The sequence below is a fragment of the Amborella trichopoda genome, chromosome 8, assembly GCF_054954075.1.
Source record: "Amborella trichopoda isolate Santa Cruz 75 chromosome 8, AtrichopodaSantaCruz75HAP2 v2.0, whole genome shotgun sequence".
In the NCBI taxonomy this organism is placed as follows: Eukaryota; Viridiplantae; Streptophyta; class Magnoliopsida; order Amborellales; family Amborellaceae; genus Amborella; species Amborella trichopoda.
The window spans coordinates 27,876,027-27,896,774 of NC_142343.1; the positions used below are offsets into that span (position 1 = coordinate 27,876,027).

At 41.1% G+C, this 20,748-nt stretch overlaps 1 protein-coding gene across 7 annotated transcripts in view; it reads left to right on the forward strand.

The window, feature by feature from the left end:
* VHA-A1 (vacuolar proton ATPase A1) overlaps window positions 1-20,748 on the forward strand; it is a 55,360-nt gene that overhangs the window by 17,446 nt on the left and 17,166 nt on the right. For 5 of the 7 annotated variants that reach the window (XR_016061406.1, XR_016061407.1, XM_006843186.4 and 2 more), the window contains exons 2-7: window positions 468-512; window positions 13,215-13,340; window positions 13,487-13,594; window positions 18,660-18,773; window positions 18,868-19,041; window positions 19,712-19,849. Coding sequence is in view for 5 of the 7 variants with exons in the window: in XM_006843186.4 (XP_006843249.1) it covers window positions 468-512; window positions 13,215-13,340; window positions 13,487-13,594; window positions 18,660-18,773; window positions 18,868-19,041; window positions 19,712-19,849 (705 nt within the window). In the remaining 2 variants the exon portion in view is untranslated. Of the gene's footprint in view, window positions 1-467; window positions 513-13,203; window positions 13,341-13,486; window positions 13,595-18,659; window positions 18,774-18,867; window positions 19,042-19,711; window positions 19,850-20,748 lie in introns of those variants that run through there. The other 2 variants (XM_020666510.2, XM_088874646.1) reach the window with 2 other exon arrangements.

Here is a 20,748-nt window from a genome sequence, read left to right on the forward strand (position 1 = left end):
GAGCTGATTCCCTGCATAAAATAAACTGGAGATCATTCTTTTGTAACCAAGCATTGGAATGAGAGAAATTAGCTAATTAGATAAGCCATAATTCCACAAAAGCAGTTAGAATCTATGAAAAGCACAAAGTCTGCTAAACCAAAATAACTTATGATATCGATATGTTAGTTTGGTTGTAAAATAGTCGCTGACTAGTTATACTCTGAATAATTTTCTCTGTTACTGAATTTCTTATGGTTGTATTCGGGTCACTCCTACTTGCATGTTTCTATTAGTAACTTACCCAACACCGTTGAGATTCAGATTTTATTCGACCTTGTCATCATAACCAACTTCAAGTTTTGACTTGAATATCTGGTGCTACGTAATTTTCCTTTTAGGTTTCTAATTATATCTCTACTGATTTAGATTATAATAAACTGTGAGGCTTTGGTTGATAAGATAATTGTTTGGCTATCTCCGTGCAGTTAAATGCTGATAAGAGCCCTTTCCAGCGAACATTTGTTAATCAGGTTTGTGTTTACTTGTTTTAAAGTTTTAGCGAGTACTCATTGTCTTGATTGCTGCTGGAGTTGGTTTTGAAATATTTGATTTCTTTTTAATGTTCTTGACATCAATTTGCTGCTCCATCTTTTTCTTTTTGAAATCATGCAAATTCAATATGGTTATGTATTCACAAGTCAAAACATAATTAACATGTGACATTGTCGTCGGCATGATTAGAGGCTTTGTTTTCTAAACACAAGTCATGTGTGTAAAGATGCATGAAGAGGTCATCCTCGGATGAAAGCTGTAGCCCATATTGTTTCCTTTATGCTCTTTGTTACGATTATCAAAAAATGTTTTTGGGGGTTCTTGTGGATCTTATGAACAAGTGCCATATATTCCCTGATGTTGTTGGCAATTTTACATGGACACGGATACATGTCTTGTGTTTAGTACATCTCCCAAAAAACTCCGTTCGACCTTGACCACGTCTGTATGATATATATACACACACACACACACACATACATATCATCATCATCTAAGTCTTATCCCAACTATTTGGGATCAGATACATGAATCTTGTTCCACCATTCTGCTCTATCAAGGGCGATACCGTCAATAAGACCATATGTCACTATTTCTTTTCTCACTACTTCCATCCATGTCCTTTTGGGCCATCCCCTTATTCTTTTAGAGCCCTTTACAACCAAATTGCATATCCTAACCGGTGTTGTATTAGGTCTACGCTGCACATGACCAGTCCATCTAAGTCTACTTGCTCTCATTTTATTACCTATTGAAGCCACACCGAAATTCTCTTGAATGTATTCATTTCGGATTCTATCTTTTCGTGTCTTGCCACTTATAAATCTCAACATCCTCATCTCGGCTACACTCATCCCATAGATATCTTGTTTCTTGACCACCTAACATTCTTTCCCATAAAGCATGATTGGTCTTACAACTGTCCTATAGAACTTCACCTTCAGTTTTAGTGGTATGCGACGATCACATAAAACTCCATATGCACATCTTCACTTCTCCCACCTAGTCTAATTCTATGGGCAACATCTTTCCCAATCTTCATTCTCCTGGACTATTGATCCAAGATATCGAAAATAATCTCTTTTATTTTCTTGGCCATCAATTTTAATTACTTCCTTGTTTCTGCTCCTATTATTACTAGACTTGCATTCATTATATTCTATCTTAGTTCGACAATTTTAAAACCTTTTGATTTTAGAGCATCCCTCCAAAAGTTCTAACTTTGTGTTGAAGCCACCCCTAGTCTTTATCTATTAAAATTATGAACAACATGAACCACGATGCCTCATCGTGTAAGTGCCAAGTTAACTCTTCCATAGCCAAAACAAAGAGATATGGGCTAAATGCTGACACTTAATGTAGGCTTACTGTCACTGAAAATTCACTCGTGGAGAGACAAGTGATTTTAGAGCATCCCTACAAATGTTCTAACTTTGCAAAGACGCCACCCCTAGTCTCATCTATCAAAACTATGAACAAAATGCACCACGTTGCCTCATCTTGTAGGTGCCGAGTTAACTCGTCCATAGCTAAAACAAAAAGATATGGTCTAACTGCTAACCCCTAATGTAGGACTACTGTCGCTGAAAATTCACTTGTCTCTTTACAAGTTATTGCTTCCTTGTAGATTTCTCTCACCATGTCAATATAACCTGTGATGATTCTTTTCTTTTCCAACACTCACCAAATTAGATCTCTAGGTACCCTAGCATATGCTTTCTCTAAATCAATAAGGACCATGTGGAGTTTTTTTCCCTTCTCTTTAAACTTCTCAATTAGTTGCTTGAGTAAGAAAATAACCTCAATTGTTGACCTCCTTGGCATAAAATCGAACTGATTTTCTAAAACACTTGTTTTATGCCTTAGTCGTTGCTCGATCACTCTCATCCACAACCTCATAGTGTAGTTCATACGTTTGACTACTCAATAGTTCGTACAATTTTGTATGTCTCATTTGTTCTTATAAATAGGTACCATAATACTTTTCTCTATTTGTTTGGCATTTTCTTTGTTCTCATTACCTCGTTGAACAACTTGGTCAGGCAGTACATGCCAAATTCTCCTATGCACTTCCAAACCTCTATCAAGATACCATATAGTCCTAAAGCCTCTCCTATCTTCATCTTTCTCAAAGCTTCTTTTATTTTAGACGTCCTAGTCCTGCAAATGTATCTATGACCATCCCCCTCATTTATGTTAAAGGTTCCTCTTAACATTAGGATCCCATAGTGCTCATCATTTAACTATTTTTGGAAATAAATTCTTCACCTTTCATTGACCTCGTCATCCTTCACCAGGACTTTTTGATCCTCACTCGTAATAAGTGATTCAAAAAGCGGACCGCCTAGCGCTTTGGCGGTCCAGAAGGCCTGGGCGCATCGCTCAGGCCTAGGCGGCCAATCTGGGCGGCCGCCTAGGCGATACGAAACCTGCCTAAGCGGGGGCCCAACGCCTAGCTTAGGGCGGCCACCCAGGGCCTGTGCCCCGCCTAGGCGTTACAGAACTCGCCTAGGCGAGCGCCCTGCCCAGGGGCGAAATTTTTTTCTTTCTTTAAAGTTGACAAAAATCGATCAAAACATCACCCATTGATATTAGATTTAAGTTTTGATGTTTTATAAATCTATTGGGAGGTTTTTAGAAGATTTTGAGTCCTTAGAAGCATCTTTGACTGGGCATCCTTTTTGGATTCGACTGGGCCGCCCAGGTTCTGGGCGCTTGCTTGGGCGCCTGCCTGGGCGCCCGCCTAGGCGCTGGGCGACCTGGACCCCCCAGGCCACCTAGGACCCGCCTAGCGCTTTTTTAAACACTGCTCGTAATATATTTAATATGTTCTAGATCCCAACACTTCCCCTCTCGTTTTTGCTAGTTTGAAGACATCTTTTTCACCTTCTTTTATCCCTAGTTTATTATATAAATTATCATATGCCTTAAGTTTAGCCTTGCCTACCATTTTCCTGGCATTTTTCTTTGGATTTTTATATTCTTCTAAGTTTGGGTCATTCTTATTACATTGCCAAGCTTTATAACATGATCTTTTTTTGCTAATAGGCTTTTAAACCTCCTCACTCCACCATCAAGTTTCCTTATCAAAAATTCTTTTCCCTCTAGATTTTCTTGAAACTTCTTTTGGGACTTTCTTAATATAAGCAGCCATCTCATTCCGCATTGGCTTCATGCTCAAAATTTCATTTTCTTTCTTTTACCAATTTATTCCTAAATAAATCTATGTTCTCTATATTTAAATTCCACCACCTAGGTCTTAGACAACTATTAATTGTACTGTTTTTCTTCCAATTTTTACTCCTTTTCTTGGATAACCACCAAGAGCTTATGTTGAGTGGTCAGACTCTCTCTTGGAATAACCTTATAGTCTTTACATGATGGACAATCTACCTTCTTAACTAGAAAGAAGTCTATCTGACTTTTAAAGGGTCCACTTTTATAAATTATCAGGTGTTCATCTCTCTTTTTAAACTAGGTGTTTTCTATTGTTAGGTCGTAAGCCATAAAAAATATCCAAAATAGCCTCACCCATGTTCTTTGTTCCCCAAAACGATATCCGCCATGTACCCTTTCATATCCTCTAGTTTCTTTTCTTACATAGCCATTTAGGTCCCCTGCTAAAAAACTCTCTCCATTTGGTATTTCTTTTGACTAGCCCATCCATGTCCTTCCAAAATTGTTTCTTACTTCTATCCTCTAGTCCTACCTGTGGCGCATTAATTATCTTCTCCCCTAATACAAGTTAAATTAATAGGAGTCTATCACCTATTCTCTTGACATTAACTACCTTATCCTCTAAATCATTGTCTATTATTAGGCCCATGTCATTTCTATTATAATCCTTCCTTATATACCAAAGTTTATATATCCATCAATTTTCTTAATGTTTCCCCCTGTTCACTTAGTTTCCTGTAGGCAAGCTATGTTAACTCTCCTTCGTCTCATTATATCCAATAACTCCAAACTGAAAACATAACTTTATTTTATGCAAAAAAGATAAAAAATACTACTATTTTTTATTTTCAGAATGATGCTTTTAGAACTTATTAGTAATACTAATAATATTTTACTAATATTTGTCAATATTTTTGATAATTGAGTTAGTACAACTATTGATATCTTCCTGGAATGAACCAAGCTCAATTCACACTAGTTAACATTTCAAAATATACAAAATAAATTTAAATTTAAAATAATGATAGCATAAAATCGTTGAACATTTATTTGCAAAAAAATGTTATCTGCTAAGGTGTTTTTCCAATCAAACAAGGCTCCAATTAACAACTAGTATATAATTATTTATTCACTCCCATTGTACATATGTGCTTGCTTGGCGTGGTGGTAGCCTTTACTTTCCATCCGCCACACGTCACATGTTCCATTCTTCTTGGTCATGATTACATATATATATTTTTGATACTGTTAACCTTTAATAGATGAAAAGAAAGAGTACAAAAGGCCTTGGCAATCCACAGAGGAGGATGCTCAAGGGAAATTAGAACGAAAGAGTAGAATCAAGCCCTTCTTTAGGTGGTTACAATGGAACATAGCAACCAAATAAAATAGGTCGATCCAAAGAACTAGAATAGGACTGTCCAAAAAAGTAAAAAACCCAAAAAATTACCAGTTGTCTGCCATCTCTGTTGCATCTTTGGTGAGCGTATCAACGTCCTAGTTTCTGTCCCTCCATGTATGCATCCACACGACGGACATATTCCTGCAGAGGTGATCAATCTCATCAAACAAGTGTGCCAGGAACCAAGGGGGGGAGAGAAAGAAAGTCTTTGAGCGCAATAAATGGTGTTCTTGGAGTCTCCCTCCACCACTAGAGAATGTAAGTGGAGGGGGTCTATGAACTTTAAGCCTTCCAACAGTGCTAGAGCTTTAGCTTCCATGGAGCTGGCGTGGCCAATAAATTTGGAGACAGTGGCCGGTGTAGAGTTGAGGTGGTCCCTAAGGATGGCTCCTTCTCCTGATGGACTGGGGTTCCCAATGGAGCATCCATCAAAATTCAGTTTGAGTTGTCCCAGTGGTGGGGGTTTCCACTTTGTGGTCCTGGGCAGACGCACTTGATGGACTTGGAGGACATTGCGCCAATCCTGGCTGAACATCGAGGCTGGAATTCCTTTGTAATAGCGGCGATTGGTAGCTCAGAAGATAATTGAGAACTTGAGCTTGTCAAAAACTTTGGTTCAAGGGGAGTATTCCCCCCGGATTGTTCTATTGTTTTGCTCGATCCATAGGGCCCATAAGGTGGCTGCCACCGAGGATTTCCAAAGTAGTATCCCCGCCTTAGGCCAATGATAAGGTTTAATGGCTGAGAGGATGGAAGTTACCTCTGTCGGTAAAACCCACTGAACATTGAAGAGTTTAAGAACTGCCCCCCATATGTTAAAGGCAAAGGGTCAATGTAGCAGTAGGTGGTTGTTTGTTTCCTCAGCTGTTAGATACATGACACATCGGTTAGGGATCGGGATGCCCCTTCTCTGCAACTGATCCACAGTGAGGACTCTTTGAGAAAGAACCAGCCACGTGAAGATCTTGATTTTAGGGGGGCGAAGGAGTCCCAGGCTTGAGCAGCAGTAGCATCAGGAGCTAAGGGGAACATTGGAGGTAGAGAAAGGCTTTTATAGAAGGAGGAAACTGTGAAGAGGCCAGAGTGTGCAGGTGCCAAAATGATGCGATCTGGACCTGTGGGTGCTAAGAAGGTGAAGTGAAGTTCTGCCGCTAAAATTGTGAAGCTCGCTATCTCATAGTTGTTGAGAGCCCTCCTAAAGACTGGGTTCCACGAGCGAGTGGACCCTGCCAATAGCATTTCATCCGCTATAGTGGCCCCTTGATCTCTGGCTAGAGAGTAGAGGTCGGGGAATCTGTCCCTAAGAGGAGTGTGGCCTAACCACAGGTCTTGCCAGAATAGGATGCAGTTCCTCGATCTCGGATGGAATCTGATTCTAGATTTGAAAGCATGAAAGGCAAAACATATCGACCTCCAAATGCCGAAGGATCTTTGATTTGTCCAACAGTTCGGCAACCACGATGTATTGGAGAGGTGGTACTTATGCTTGAGTTTGTCTATCCACAACTGATCCCTGAGGTTCGTCATGCACCAACACCATTTGCCCAGGAGAGCCAAATTCTGAGTTATAAGATTCTTGATCCCCAGCCCTCCCCTTTGCTTGGACTGGCAAAGTTTTTATCCCAAGCAAGTAAGTGGAATTTGTTATTGGTTCCATCTCCACACCAGAAAAACCTTCTCATTTATTGTTCGATTCTGGAACTGACTGCCACAGACATGTGGAAGATGGACATTTGGTAGACCGGGATGTTAGCCCGAGTTGCTTTGATCAGTGTTAACCTTCCTCCCGAAGAGAGAAGCGACCTTTCCATCCTGTGAGTCTACGGTTCACTTTTTCTAAGAGATGAGACCACAATCTCAATTTTGGTTTGCCTAAGCAAAGTGACAGTCCAAGGTATTTAGATGGCAATGTTCCGGCCTCGCAACCCCATCTTCGGCAAAGTTTGAGAGTGTAGTTGAATCAATCTTAACACCCATCATCTTGGTTTTGTCGAAATTCTCTTTGAAGCTAGTTGTGAATTCGAAACACCTGAGAAACAGGAAGAGGTTGGGATCTCTTCGGTTGTGGCATTGCAGAATACCAATGTATTATCTGCATACTGGAGGTGAGATACCATAGGGGCCCGAGATCCGACCGAGAATCCATGCAGTCATTCGGCTGCATACATTTTGGAAATTGACCTACTGAAGACCTCAACTGCAATGGTGAAGAGGAAGGGAGATGGGGGGTCTTCTTGTCTGAGGCCTCTAGTAGAAGGGAACTATCCTTTGGGGGTGCCATTAATGAGGATGGAGAAGTATGGACACGAGTAGCACGCTTTCATCCATGCTCTCCATTTAGTCTCGAAACCCATCCTGGCTTGAGTTTCTTCAAGGATGTCCTAGTCTACGTGATCGTAAGCCTTCTTCCAGTCCAACTTGACCACAATGCCAGGGGCGTTGGCCAGATTTCTGGAATGGATAAAATCATGGGCAACGAGCACCCCATCAAGGATTTGTAGGTCTTTAATAAAGGCACTTTGTGAGGTAGAGATGACTAGAGGGAGAACCTCTTTGAGGCGAGAGGTGAGGACTTTGGCTAGGATCTTGTAGGTAGAGTTCACCAAGCTTATAGGGTGGAAGTCTTTCAGTTGGGTAGCCCCTTTAATCTTTGGACTAAGTGTGATGACAGTGGCATTTAGGGCCCTATTTCCTATAGAAGAATACCTCAAACAGTTTGAGAAAGTCTTCTCTAAAAGATCCCCAAAACAATTTGAAGGGTGCAATGGGGTATCCCTGTCAAAGTCTAGGTCAGATATGGCAGCTAAAATTTCAGGTTATGAGAAGGGTCTTTCTAACTAGATTGCTTTATCTGGACGTACAACGAGGAACTCTATGTCCCCCATTGGGGTCGAGAAACAGGGGGGGTAGAGAAAAGGTTTTGAAAATAGCCAAGGATGACTTGCTCTATTTGAGGAGGTTGGTCCATGAGGTTATCGCCTACCAATAGGGGTGTGATGGTGTTGTGGGGTATCTGTCGGGTCCGGGGGCCCTGTTGGAATCTAGGCCAGATATGGCAGCTAAAATTTCCTGTTCTGAGAAGGGTCTTTCTAACTAGATTGCTTTATCTGGAGGTACAACGAGGAACTCTATGTTCCCCATTGGGGTCGAAAAACAGGGGGGGGGGCAGAGAAGAGGTTTTGAAAATAGCCAAGGATGGCTTGCTTTATTTGAGGAGGTTGGTCCAGGAGATTATCGCCTACCAATAGGTGTGTGATGGTGTTGTCTCTGCGCTTGCAATTGGCCGTCTTGTGGAAAAAGTCAATGTTGAGATCCTCGGCCTTTAACCACTTGATTCTGGACCTCTGGTACCAGAAGATTTCCTCTTTCTTGAGGATGGCTTGATATTGGAGCTTAAGTTCGCCTTTGTGAGTGAATTCCGGCCCCGAGAGGCGTCTTGGTTCTTCTAGCGAGTCTAAGGTCTTTATGGCTTGTAGTGTAGAAGTTTTTTGTGGGCCTAAGAACCCCGGTAGACCCTTGCTCCAAGATTTTAGGTGAGCTTTCAATAATTGCAACTTGCGTTGAAGTTTGAAGCCTACCCAACCATCTACCATATCGGAAAGAGACCTCCACCATGCCGGAAAAAGGCTAAGGAGTGAAGGTTTTTCTAACCATGTCAACTCGAACCTAAAGGGTTTAGACTAGTCTCGGTTGGGTTGGAGTCTAGAGGAATGGGACAGTGGTCAGAAGTGTGTTTTGGGAGAGCTAGAGAATGTGTCCCAGGAAAAGTGGAGTCCTATTCTTTAGATATGAGGAAGCGGTCAAGCTTAGAGAGGGTTGGGTTGGAAGAGTGGTTAGACCGGTGAACTGAGTTCTCTGATAGGGGAGATCGATCAGGTTGTTCAAGGCAATGAAGTCAGAGAAGGCTGTCATTGCGGGAGTGATTCTACTAGAGGTGTTTCTCTCATGGGACCCCCCTATACACCAGATTGGGTGGGACAGATTAGCAATCCGGTTGAGTTCTTCCCACATGATCAATTTGTCAGCGTCCAAATTGGGTCCATAAACCGCATAAGATTTCTTGGGCAGACCATTAGGGATCTTAGAGAGTAGGATAAAAACAACGAATTTGGAAACAAGGTGAGAATGCAGGGAGTGTGCTGTGGGGTCCCAAATAACCCGGATTCCTCTCGAGGCTCCTTCGGCTGGAAGTGCAACCCATTGACATGGTCTGCGCCCTCAAACTTGTCGAACTTGTTGCAGGGTAGGTTCAGGCCAAAATGGTGGGCCTGTGTCTAAAGCAATGGTTCTTGACTGCCTTCTTTTTGTGAGGTAATCCGAGCCCTTGGATATTCCATGAGAGAATCAGCATTGGGGAGTGAAAGCAAGAGGAGAGCTCTTAAGGGACCGCCTGACCAAAAGGCCTTTGGGTGATCTTTAGGCACGATAGGGGAAACAGAGAGATTGGAGGAAGAGGGTTTATCGTTATTGATACTACATGCCAAATTGTTTAATTTGCGGGTGCCATTCTTGCTTATCTGAACTCGTAATTGCATGTCTGCCTTGAAAAATTCTAAAAACCGTCCTTTTGATCCGGTTTGTGGAAAGTCCATAACTTTGAAGACATCCCATATTTGTGCTTGGCCTTTATAGATTCCATTGACATAATCAGATTCCACCGAGGGGGGAGAGAGAGGATCCCCCATGATGTCCACCGATAAAGAGTATCCTGTGGAGGCTGGTGTTGATGGAGCAGGGGTGGGTAAGGTTTGTAACACCAAAAAGTGTAGCCCGTCGGCTTCTGTAGGTCTGAAGATTCGCTTCGAGAGACCGAAAGGATCCGCTATCGAGGTGGTGCCAGGATCGACCAGAGAGAGGGTAGGTGGTGTGTATGCGATCTTTGGGGTAGTGGGTGGAACAGAGGAGGGAATAGAGACCTTCCCGACAGTAGTTGTACAAGAGGGTAGTGAAAGCAGAGGGACCGATGTGGGATTAGGCCTAGGAGTGGGGTTAAGAGAGTGAGAGGTGGAATGAGATATTGGTTGGGGGCTCGGTGAGATAGGGCGAGTGGAGGTAGCAGGGAAAGGGGAGGGAGGGTAGAGAGTGGAGGGGCCATAAGGAACCCTGGATAAAGGTGAATAAAGAGGGCTGTGAAAGTTGGGTGGCAAAAGGGTGGAGAAGGGATCGAGAAAAGGAGGGATAACAGGTTGTAGGGATGGAGGGACAAGGTTTGGGATGAATACTGAAATGGGAGAAACATGGGTGAGAGGAACATTTATGATAACAGGGTCTGCACTTAGGGGGTCAGAAGGTAGACCCACAAGAACGGGTGGAAGCAAGTTGCAAGCGAAGAGCTTAGGGTCCATTGTTTCCGGGGTTGTCTCTGCTCGAGAGGGTTCTTGTTCGGCCAAGGGAGTCAATGTGGTAGGGTCGTGCTGCTCTGGATCGTTGCCCCTTTCGGACTCCAAATCGATATAAAGAGGCGAGAGAAGAGGTGAAGGGGTAGTTCCCTGATGAAAGGGAGATAGGAAGGGGGCTATGGAGGCCATCTTAGTGGAAATAGGTGGTAATGATGGTGAGGCCTCAGTAGGGTGGCGTTGTGCAGGGGCTGACGTGATGACGGGAGTCGAGGATGGTGAAGAGAACAAACCGGGAAGGGTTGGGTGGAGCGACTTCGTAAGGGAGCTGAAGAAGATTAATGGTTGATGGGTTGATGAAGGGTGGGGGATGGTTTGGGTGCGAGAGGCCTCGGGATGGGAGACTAGGAGGGTTAAGGTGGCAAAAGGGGGGGTCGAAGACGTACAGGGGTTAGGTGAAGATGGCGGCAGAAGGGGAATTGATGGAACGTGCGCACGAACTCCTTAAGGGTCCAGAACGGTCATTGGTGTAGATGTGTCATCAAGTGTGGGCGGCGGGGCGGTGTCAAGGACCTGTCAGATGGAGGTAGGTGGCAAAGGTGAGTTGGGCCAACAAAGGCTTGACCCGGAAGCATGGGAGACTGCCGAGTGGCATGCATTTTGTTAGGGTCAACGGAGGTTGGAAGCACAGCTATCGAGGCGTCGGTATTGGTACGGGCTGTATCCAAAGTCGCAGAGGGGGATGGGGATGGAAGAGGTGGAGGTGGAGGAGGAGGTGGAGGTGGTGGTGGTGACGAGGGTAGAGGTGGTGGTGGGGGAGGAGGCAGGGTTGTGGGTAGTGGGGTTAGCAGAGGCGGAGTACAAGTCGGTGGGGGGGGTCTAGCTGTGCAGGTGTTGTACATTGAGGTTGTCCTGGGCGACGAGTGGGCGGAGGTCTACGCTCCCTGGGAGGTGGTATTTTTCTGGGGATGAAGATCCAAGGGTCCGAAAAATTGGATGATTCAGCGGGTGACTTGCGGTGATAAATTACCCCCTGCGAAGGCCCCACCGGGGAGACGAAGCGAGGTGAGGTTGGGGATGCCGTCGACTAAGAGATGTAAATCCGAAAAAAGTTTTCGGCTACTTCTAGCCAGAGGGAAGGTGGAATAAACTGAGGGTCAAGGACATCGACAATGACATGAAGGGACCCTAGAGGGGTGTTCTCCATCGATTTTCAATGGAATCCTACGAAGGAGCCGCATGCATTGCTGATAGCTTTGAAAGTGTCCTGGCACCACGAATGTAGGGGAATTCCACAAGCCATGATCCAAACTTTCTACCGGCGGAAGGCGCCAAAATCTTCTGTCCATTTGGAGACATAAAGGGAGGCTCCCTTGAAAGAGCCCAAAGAGGAGCGTTGGAGGATGGACTAGGCTGCAACAACGGAGGGGAAGGAAAACAGGTAGAACCCGTCGGAGATGGGCCTGCACTTGAGCTCAGGTTCCCTCCAGATTTCCTTGTCCCATCTTTCGAACCCTTTGTGGTCATTAAGCTGGGGGTGGACGACGCCAACTAGGGAGGATTTGTACAAGGCTTGCGAGGTTAGACGCTGGTATGGCGGGGAGAGAGATGAGAGCAAAAGAGTTGGAGAGGGTGGGGTGGTGGAGGCGATCGGTACCCATGGGCTCATGATTATATTTAAAATAGCAAATTTGAAAAGCCCATTTCAAATTTCAAAAAGCCAAGCCTGCTCCTTTTAAATTTCAACAACGTAGGCAAATTTTAAAAGAATGCCCATTTCAAATTCCAAAAAGTGTATATCATGGGATTGGACACAGGGTCCTCTTGGAGGACAAGGGTAAGGTCTACCATGTTGGCCAAGAGTTTATAATTGTGAAAAAATGATGACACTTTATATGTAAGTTTCAATATGTACTAAGTCCCTATATCATCACCTAGACACGTACGCCAGCATGTGTCTAGGCGTGACGACCCTAGACACGTATCTGCATGTCGACGCCTGACACGAGAGCAGATGGAGTGTCTAACATTGGTTGTTGGAAGTTGCGGTGTTTATCTTCCTTTTTTTTGTTGTGTGCTGGCGTTGTTTGTAAGTGTGAAAACATATATTAACTTCTAGAGTAATGCAGAAAAGTGGGAGCATACGCTGTGAACCATAAGTAATTTGAAGGCTACAGTCATTGAGAGATAGATTTAAGAAAGTTATAGGTTTGAATCTTTTCCAATATCTAGGGTGATTTTGTCAAGGAGACTTTAGTAGATTTTGGATAGGGCTTTATTGGGCATTGCATTGCTGGATTCAAAGACAAAATACAAAATGCTTCATACTGTCCTAAAAATTGGATCCATAGAAAGGTTGATGCCTTTGTAATCACTAGGAACAATAACAAGGTCCAGTGAAAGCTTTCTATATAAACGACCGGGGGGGTTCTCAAGAATGTGTTGTTGGTTTTCTCATTTAATCACAAGAAAATAAAGCAGGGTAGTAGGTACATATTTTTGAGGATGTAAAGTTCTGTAAGATATTTCCTGATTAAGCTAATTAGAAATTATAATGGAAATTCTAATGATGATACAATCATCATACTTCCAATGTACCTAAGTGTCCTAACATGTCTGTTAATTATTTTGTAACTAATGTTCTATACTGCTATTGACCTCTTGTTTTATAATGTGGATTTTGTAACTGCAACTCTTGCTTCAAATTTTTGTCATGTGTCTCTGGAGACTCCAATAATCTGAAGCTTGCTGAAGCTATTATATAGGTAAAACGTTGCGGAGAGATGTCACGTAAGCTGCGATTCTTCTCTGATCAAATTAGCAAAGCCGGTCTATCATCATCTTCCACTCCTTCTGGAATGCAGCGAGAGATGGACCTGGAGGAGCTAGAGGTGCAAATAATCATATGAGAAGAATTTTCAGCACGTTTTTCTTTATTGAGAATCAATGAAAGCTTAATTTTTCTTTATTGTATCAGAAAATTCATCTACAGGATGGCTCCTTTCCCCTAGTAATTGTCATTTTGATTTATGTGCAGATCCAACTTGCTGAGCATGAAATAGAACTACTTGAGATGAATGCCAATAGTGAAAAACTAAGTCGGACTTACAATGAACTTTTGGAGTTCAAGTTTGTTCTACAAAAGGTGATCTTTTCTTTTGATTTCTAATGTAAAATTCCATTATGTTAATAGTGGCTGTTGTGAGTATTTAATGTTTTAAAATCTTGACTTTTCTGATACCTTGTTTTTATCAGTTAACATTATACATTCTTATTCCTTCTTTGGTAGGATTATTTTTATGCCTTGACTTTTTATTCTCTTTTGGGTAGGATTTCCCTTCCAGATGCCCCTTTTCCTTTCCCATTCTTATGGTTTGGGGATATCCTGGCCTTTTTAGTACATTAGATGAAACACATTATTTGATATGTTATGGATTCCAACATTCAAGTGATACATGCAGGCAAAAAAAAGGTTTTGATTCTTTAATTATCAAATAAAAAGCAGTTTCTGTTCTTTTGTGTGCAAGCGGGTTTGGTAAGACCTCAAATTCTTGAGCTCTTGCATATAAAATGTGATGCTACTTGGACTGTTGGCTGTAGGACACACTCTTACATAATCTTCTGTTCACATGTTGGTGCATGGTGAACATTTAAGATTTGTAGTGGTAAGTGAATTTGTAACTTTTGGTTTATGTGCAAATTTTATATTATCTGAAAATGATCTCACTACTGGGTACCGAGTACATGATCTGTCAGAAACTTGGAATTGGATATTAACTGATTGTAACTGCAGACTCCCAGAGGAGTGGATGAACTTCTTGTTATCCATTCTCCATTTGTTTATGTTCCTAAAGTGGGCGATTTCCCTCAAACTCTCTTGGGTATAGAATTAATGTTTTCTTCCACCAAAAGGTGTGATTAGCTGCCATATTAGGCAGGAAGCAGTGAATAAAACTATCGGCCTGTAGGATTGGGATTTCTTTATGATTTGATAAATGATATGCATTTTGTAAACCTGCACATGTCCACCAAAAATTCAATCAGCCCTAAGGTACCTCTAATTTCTGTGAAGCATCATCTCATAAATCTGTGGGAAATCTATTAGAATATACCTCACCTTTCAACTATTTTACATTTTACCCTTATTCTACTATTCTAAATCAAAATCATATGTATATTGGATAGGCATTTTCGAATTAAATGTAATTTTTATTTTTTGAATAAAATAAAATAAGGGTGCAAAAAGAAATAACAGAGAACAAAATGAAGTACAGAGGCAAAGGTATTTTTTTAAAAAAAAAATCAAAGGGGGGTTACTTGTGGATTGCTGTACCACAAGGGAGAGGTAGAACAGTAGTAGATGAGAGGATGTAGAATCACGAGGAAAGGAGTCACATTTCTAATTTTTGGAGGCTTTAAAGGTTCGAACTTCTTTGGAGGCTTCCTCTGTCCGTCGAAAGGGTTCTTCTTTCATCACAATTCTAATTTTCTTGTTGTCTGATAACACTGGAATAAAATGCTGAACATAATTTAAGCAACCAAGAAATTTCTGGCACTGTAGCTTATCTTGTAATCTATCTAGAACTTGATCGATCTTCTTTAGAACATGTGGGTGCATTTTTATATGGCTTTTTGATATTTTGGACTCCTAGATAGGGGTGGCAATGGGCCGGTTTAGCCCTGTCCGGCTCTTATTTTTCCTTTTTTTTTTATAAATTTTTGGACCCAGGCCAGGCCTGATAGGGCTAGGGCCGGATCTATGCCAGGGTCTCTTTGTCCAGGTTAGGGCCAGGTGTGGACTACTGTATGGGGACGAGGGCCAGGGCTGGCCTGGCCGGTTGCCACCCCTACTCCTAGAGAATCAATTGTATCTTTCGCAATCTAAAATTTGTCTTTCGAAGAGGAGAGGCCAATTCCATACTTTTGCACAATATCAATGAAGACTTTTAAGTGCTCCAGATGTTCCTGGATATTATCAGAAAACACAAGGAAATCATCTATATATAGTTAGCAATGTATTTTTAAGATGGTTTGAAACTTGTGTGCATCCTTTTTGAAATTGTGATGGAACGTTATTCAGATTGAATGGCATCACCATTGATTCATATAGTCCTTTTGGAGTGGAGAAGTTGTTTTGTGAATAAACCTTTTATTCTATCTTGACTTGGTGATAACTGGATTTGCATTCAAATTTCGAAAAAATCTTTTTCGCTGCCACTCTCAGAGTTAATTCCTCTTTATTTCTCAGAGGCCATTTTATGTCTACAATTACCTGATTTAGAGGAATATAATAAATAACCATATGAGCTTTTCCTCTTTTTTCTTCTGAATGATGTCTAACAATAAAGCCTACACAAGAATAATTGGACTATGATGGTCTTGCCATTCTTTTAGCTTCCATTTCTTTCACTTGAGATTTTGTTTCTTCTTCATCTTCATTATTAAACTGATTTGGTTTTCTTTGAACTGGAACATCATGGCGATTGGTTATGTGGGCAATGGGTGAATCTTTATCCCAATTTTCTAATGGATGTTCAACACAACAATTTTTCAAAGCTTCTGTAACATCTTTTATATCCAATAATGTTGAACTCTTGTCTAAATCTATGCCTCTGATCTGTTTTATAATCTCATATTTTTCATGCTCTCTTTCTAGCTTCTGAACATTTTCCTTTTTTACTATTATAGAAGGATTTCCCTATATTTTGTTGGTTCTCATTTTGAAAGATGGGGGATTTATGGGAACAATTTCCTTTTCTTCTTCTATGGTAAGAATTAACAGATCTTTTGAAATGGTCTAAGGGCCGATTTCATCAAGAGTTACTGAACCAATTCCAGCTTGATAACCACCGTCATCAATATTAACAAAGTTCACCTTAAGTACTTTTTCTCCAATTTTTCCAGGAACATTTATGGCAAATTTAGTTAATTTTCTTCTTTCATTCATAGTTTGGGGATATATTTTATCTAAGCCTTCCATAATTCTTTGGTGCAAAAGTTTATGTTGGCACCAATATCTAAAAATACTTCAAATTTTCTCCAATTTTTACCATCATCAATAGCTATTTCGGCTGGTACTAATAAAAGATTTTAAGCATGTACCATTTTTCTGAGTTGGTAAACATGACTTTTTGATGACTCAGGGTCGATCAGTTTACCAAATAAGCTGCAAAAATCCCTTTTATAGTCACTTTTAAAACTTTGTTTTATTTTTTTGAACTTTGGGCTCATCATCAGAGAAAATCAGTGACTCATCATTAGAAATCGATAGAGAACCTGCAGAGCTCTTATTATGTGATAGGGACAAGATGATCTACAAACCTCAACTTGTTTACCCTTTCTTTGCCTTTCTTCCTTTTCATCCTCAGAAACTTCATCTGCCCAAGAAGCTGTCTGTATCCGCCATGCAACTTCTTCTTCCCCAGAAAATCCTGTATCTGTATCAAACTTTGGAAAACAAGTAGAGGTAGGTTCTTTGATTTTAGGCTTCCAGTGTATAGAATCTTTGTGTCCAAGTGCTTCTTCTTCTATTAGCTCTATGAATACTGGATATGTGTAATTATATGTAAGGGGTAGATACATCTCAGATAAACCATACAAATTTTGGCAAAGATTTCTGTAGAAAACACAACCCTATGATTCGATCAAAGAAATAGGGGTAAGCATTTGTGGGCATCCATTCTTTTCGTAATGCCCTTTTTTTTGTGTGGACAATAGGGAGATCATGAATATACCAAGGACTTATTAATCTGTATCAAGCACATACGAAAATCTTATTTTCATGCTTCGCATGCTTCACAAATTTGATCTCCAGGAAAGGCTTACCAAAACCGGTTTTTTCAGGCACATCCAGATTGAAAACATTCTAGTAAGTATACTCACAAGCCATTTGTGCCAAAATTTTACCAAATCCCACCATGCTTAGCTGTGTGTAAACTCCTTTGGGTTACGGGCTCACTGCTGTTTGGATTTTAAGGGAATGGGATTGTAGACTCAACAGTGGAAGAGGTGAAACAGTGAGTCCCTCAGCATAACTCCTTTCCAGGTGAGTCTACCTTCCCTCTCTTCCTTTTGTTCTACCTCCCCTGTGGTCAACCATCCACAGGTAACTCCCTTTATTTTTTCAAAAAGGAAAAAAACCTGTGCCTCTCATTTTGTTCTCTGTTATTTTTTTGTGTCCGTATTTTCTTTTATTCAAAAAAATAAAAAAATCCACATATGAGTATAACCGATAAAATTGTTAACCACTAAGTGGTATTGGGCACCCGTTTCCTTTCTTAAATACTATAAATATGTAAGTTCTCATTAAGCAATGCAGAGTTGAAGAGATTTCTTGGAGTGTAAGGGCTGAAGTAGGTATTCTATCACTAATGATTCTTCGGTGGACTCGTCTAGGCCCATTCCAATACGATAATCAGGATAGTGATTTTCTGTTTTATTTTGGATGTAATTCGGTGGAAACACTGTTCCAAAAGGTGATATGCATCAGAAAGGCAAGTAAGTTGCAGATCTTAAAAGGATATCCTAACGGAGGTGGATGCTTGTCCCAAAATATCTATTTAGTCTTAGAGAGGCCAATAAGGGTGCCAGTCCCCCAGGCAGAACTCCTTTCCCGGTTTCTCCACATCTCTTAGATAGGCCAACTAGGGTGCCAGTCCCCCGAGCATAACTCCTTTCTAGGTGGCTCTAGATCCTTTTACATCCTGCTGCTATACCTCCCCTGTGATACAACCATCCACAGTAACCCCCTTTGGTATAGCCATCCACAGGCTTTCTAATGCGACTTGACACAAATATGCTTGAAAACATCTGTGAGGGGGAGGCCTTTTTTTTTTTAATAAGGGAAAAATTATGCTCTTCTTTTTATATACTGTGATATGTTATCAACTGACCTTTTTGAAAGACCATAATTTTTCCCTTATTATGAACATGAAGTTGCCGACAAAGGATGTATTATTGCTTAGCTCACATTTGTTTATCTATGATAGATAAGTTGTGTTTCCTTTATGTTATTTGATTTGCTTGAGGTAGCATTTTGATGTGCTCTTCTTTTTTCGAAAGTTTACAGATTCTAAATGTGTCAATCTTTTAATTGATGCATAGTAAGTAATTGATCTAATTCTTATGATTCTTACTATTGGTATTGTTCTTATTTTATGTATCTTTGTTGAGTTACTGTTCTCTGTGCGCCCCCATATTTTTGATTCCAGGCAGGTGGCTTCCTTGTTTCAGCTCAGAGCCATGTCATTGCCCAGGAGCAGGAACTAGATGAAAATGTGTATTCTACGGAAGACTATGTCGAGGACATGTCTTTGCTTGAACAGGTAAGACTTTGCTGTGTCATTGGATCTTGAATGGATGTATTTTACTACTATATCTTACCTGCTTTAGTTGCTCTTAACAAATTCAATTTCACAGGAGCTGAAGCAAGCGCCTTCAAAACAATCTGGTTTGAGATTTATCAGCGGAATAATTTGTAGCACCAAAATTACTAGATTTGAGAGGATTCTCTTTCGTGCTACAAGGGGGAATATGCTATTTAATCAGGCACCTCTTGACGAATATGTCATAGACCCATCATCAAATGAAAAGGTTTTATGCTGCAATACTGCTTAAAAGCTATTTATGTTGTCCCTTTTTCCTTCTTGATCTTTTGTCACTCCTTGACTTGCAATGGAATCTATGAGTAGGGCTAGTAACAGGCCCGGGCCGGCCCATGGATTTTCGGGCTGTGCCCAGTTTTGGGATAGGTTCTACCCAAATGTTAAGGCCGGTGGACCAGTTGTAGCCCGAACCTAGACTGGGCTTGTTTAGGCCAGCACTGGCTCAGACTGACCCCGGCCTGAAATTATTTTAACTATAAATTTTGTATATAAATATATAATTTTTTTCCATATTTAAAAAAGGCACAAGCCAGCCCAAAATTTTCAGGCTGGGGCCTAGTTATCATGAATTCGGGCTGTTCTCAGCCTTGAGCCAACCCAAAACTATTTCAGGCCAGCCTTTGGCTAAGGCTGGCCCAGCCCGAACCGCCCGTTAATAGCTCCCCTACCTATGCGCCTGCTACTTTTTTGTTTTTTCTGATTTTATCCAAAATTCATCCTTTGTTGTCGGGCTACCATATCACTTGATGGAATTACTAACTGTCAAATTGGGCACTTTCTTCCGAAGATGGTGCCTGTTCATTGATTGTAAAACTTCATTGATTCTGAAAGTTGAATTATGGATGCAGTTTCCTGCTAACACTTTCATTTTATGGCAGGTTAAGAGAACTGTTTTTGTGGTATTCTTTTCGGGGGAGCAGGCTAAATCAAAAGTCCTGAAAATATGTGAAGCGTTTGGTGCAAATTGCTACCCTGTTCCTGAGGAAATTAATAAACAGAGGCAAATAACTCGAGAGGTATGGATGATTATGAAGTGGTAACTCTTCTGGTCCAGTGAAAGATTATTTATTTTTTATGCTAGAGGAGTTTGTCTAGCTGTTCTTCATTTCTTAATCATGTCATTTACATTAAATGGTATTTGAAGCCGATTGTGAATCGTTCTTAAAGAATAATTTTAGTCCTTGCAGTGAACATATAGAGTGGTTCTCTGATGAAAATTTTGATGCATGCACACTAACATAAACAGCCGGTTATTTTTGTGTGTAAGGTATGGCACAGCCTGCATCAAGTATATTGACGGCTGCTGGCTTTCCAAAAGGATATATGTGCCTATCTCATTGAAGCTAATTCTTTGGGTCAAAATGTCTTTCCTTTAGTTTCATATTTCTGACCTCAGATTTAGTTGCGCTCCTTGGGAGTGCATGATCCTATCATTGTTAAGGTATTCTTTAGATTGTTAGATGGGCTTGTGTGACCTTGACTCTTAGGGGGCTGATGATTATAATATTGCAGACACTGGTGTATCTCACCTCTGATCTTGCTATGTGTTGAGGTAAGCTAATTGGTACACCAATGCTCTAGCCCATAGCGGAATGGCACCTGATACTATTGTGATTGATGCTGACTTTTCTGACCATTTATATGACACCTTGACATCACTTAGGAGCCATGGCCTTGACATGGATGTGCATGTTTTACTATTTTTTATAATAATCAAATCCATCTTTACTGGTAAAGAAAGGACGTAGTTTACTTTCTGCCACGATAAGGACCCAAAGTAGTAAAATCAAATTCCTTTTGGAGACTCTAAATAGTTGTTGAATGGATTGATAGCACAAACATAGGACATGGGACTTGTTTCATCCACTTTGGATTCTGGTGTACCACGTCTGGTGATAGCTGTTTATTGTCTAGA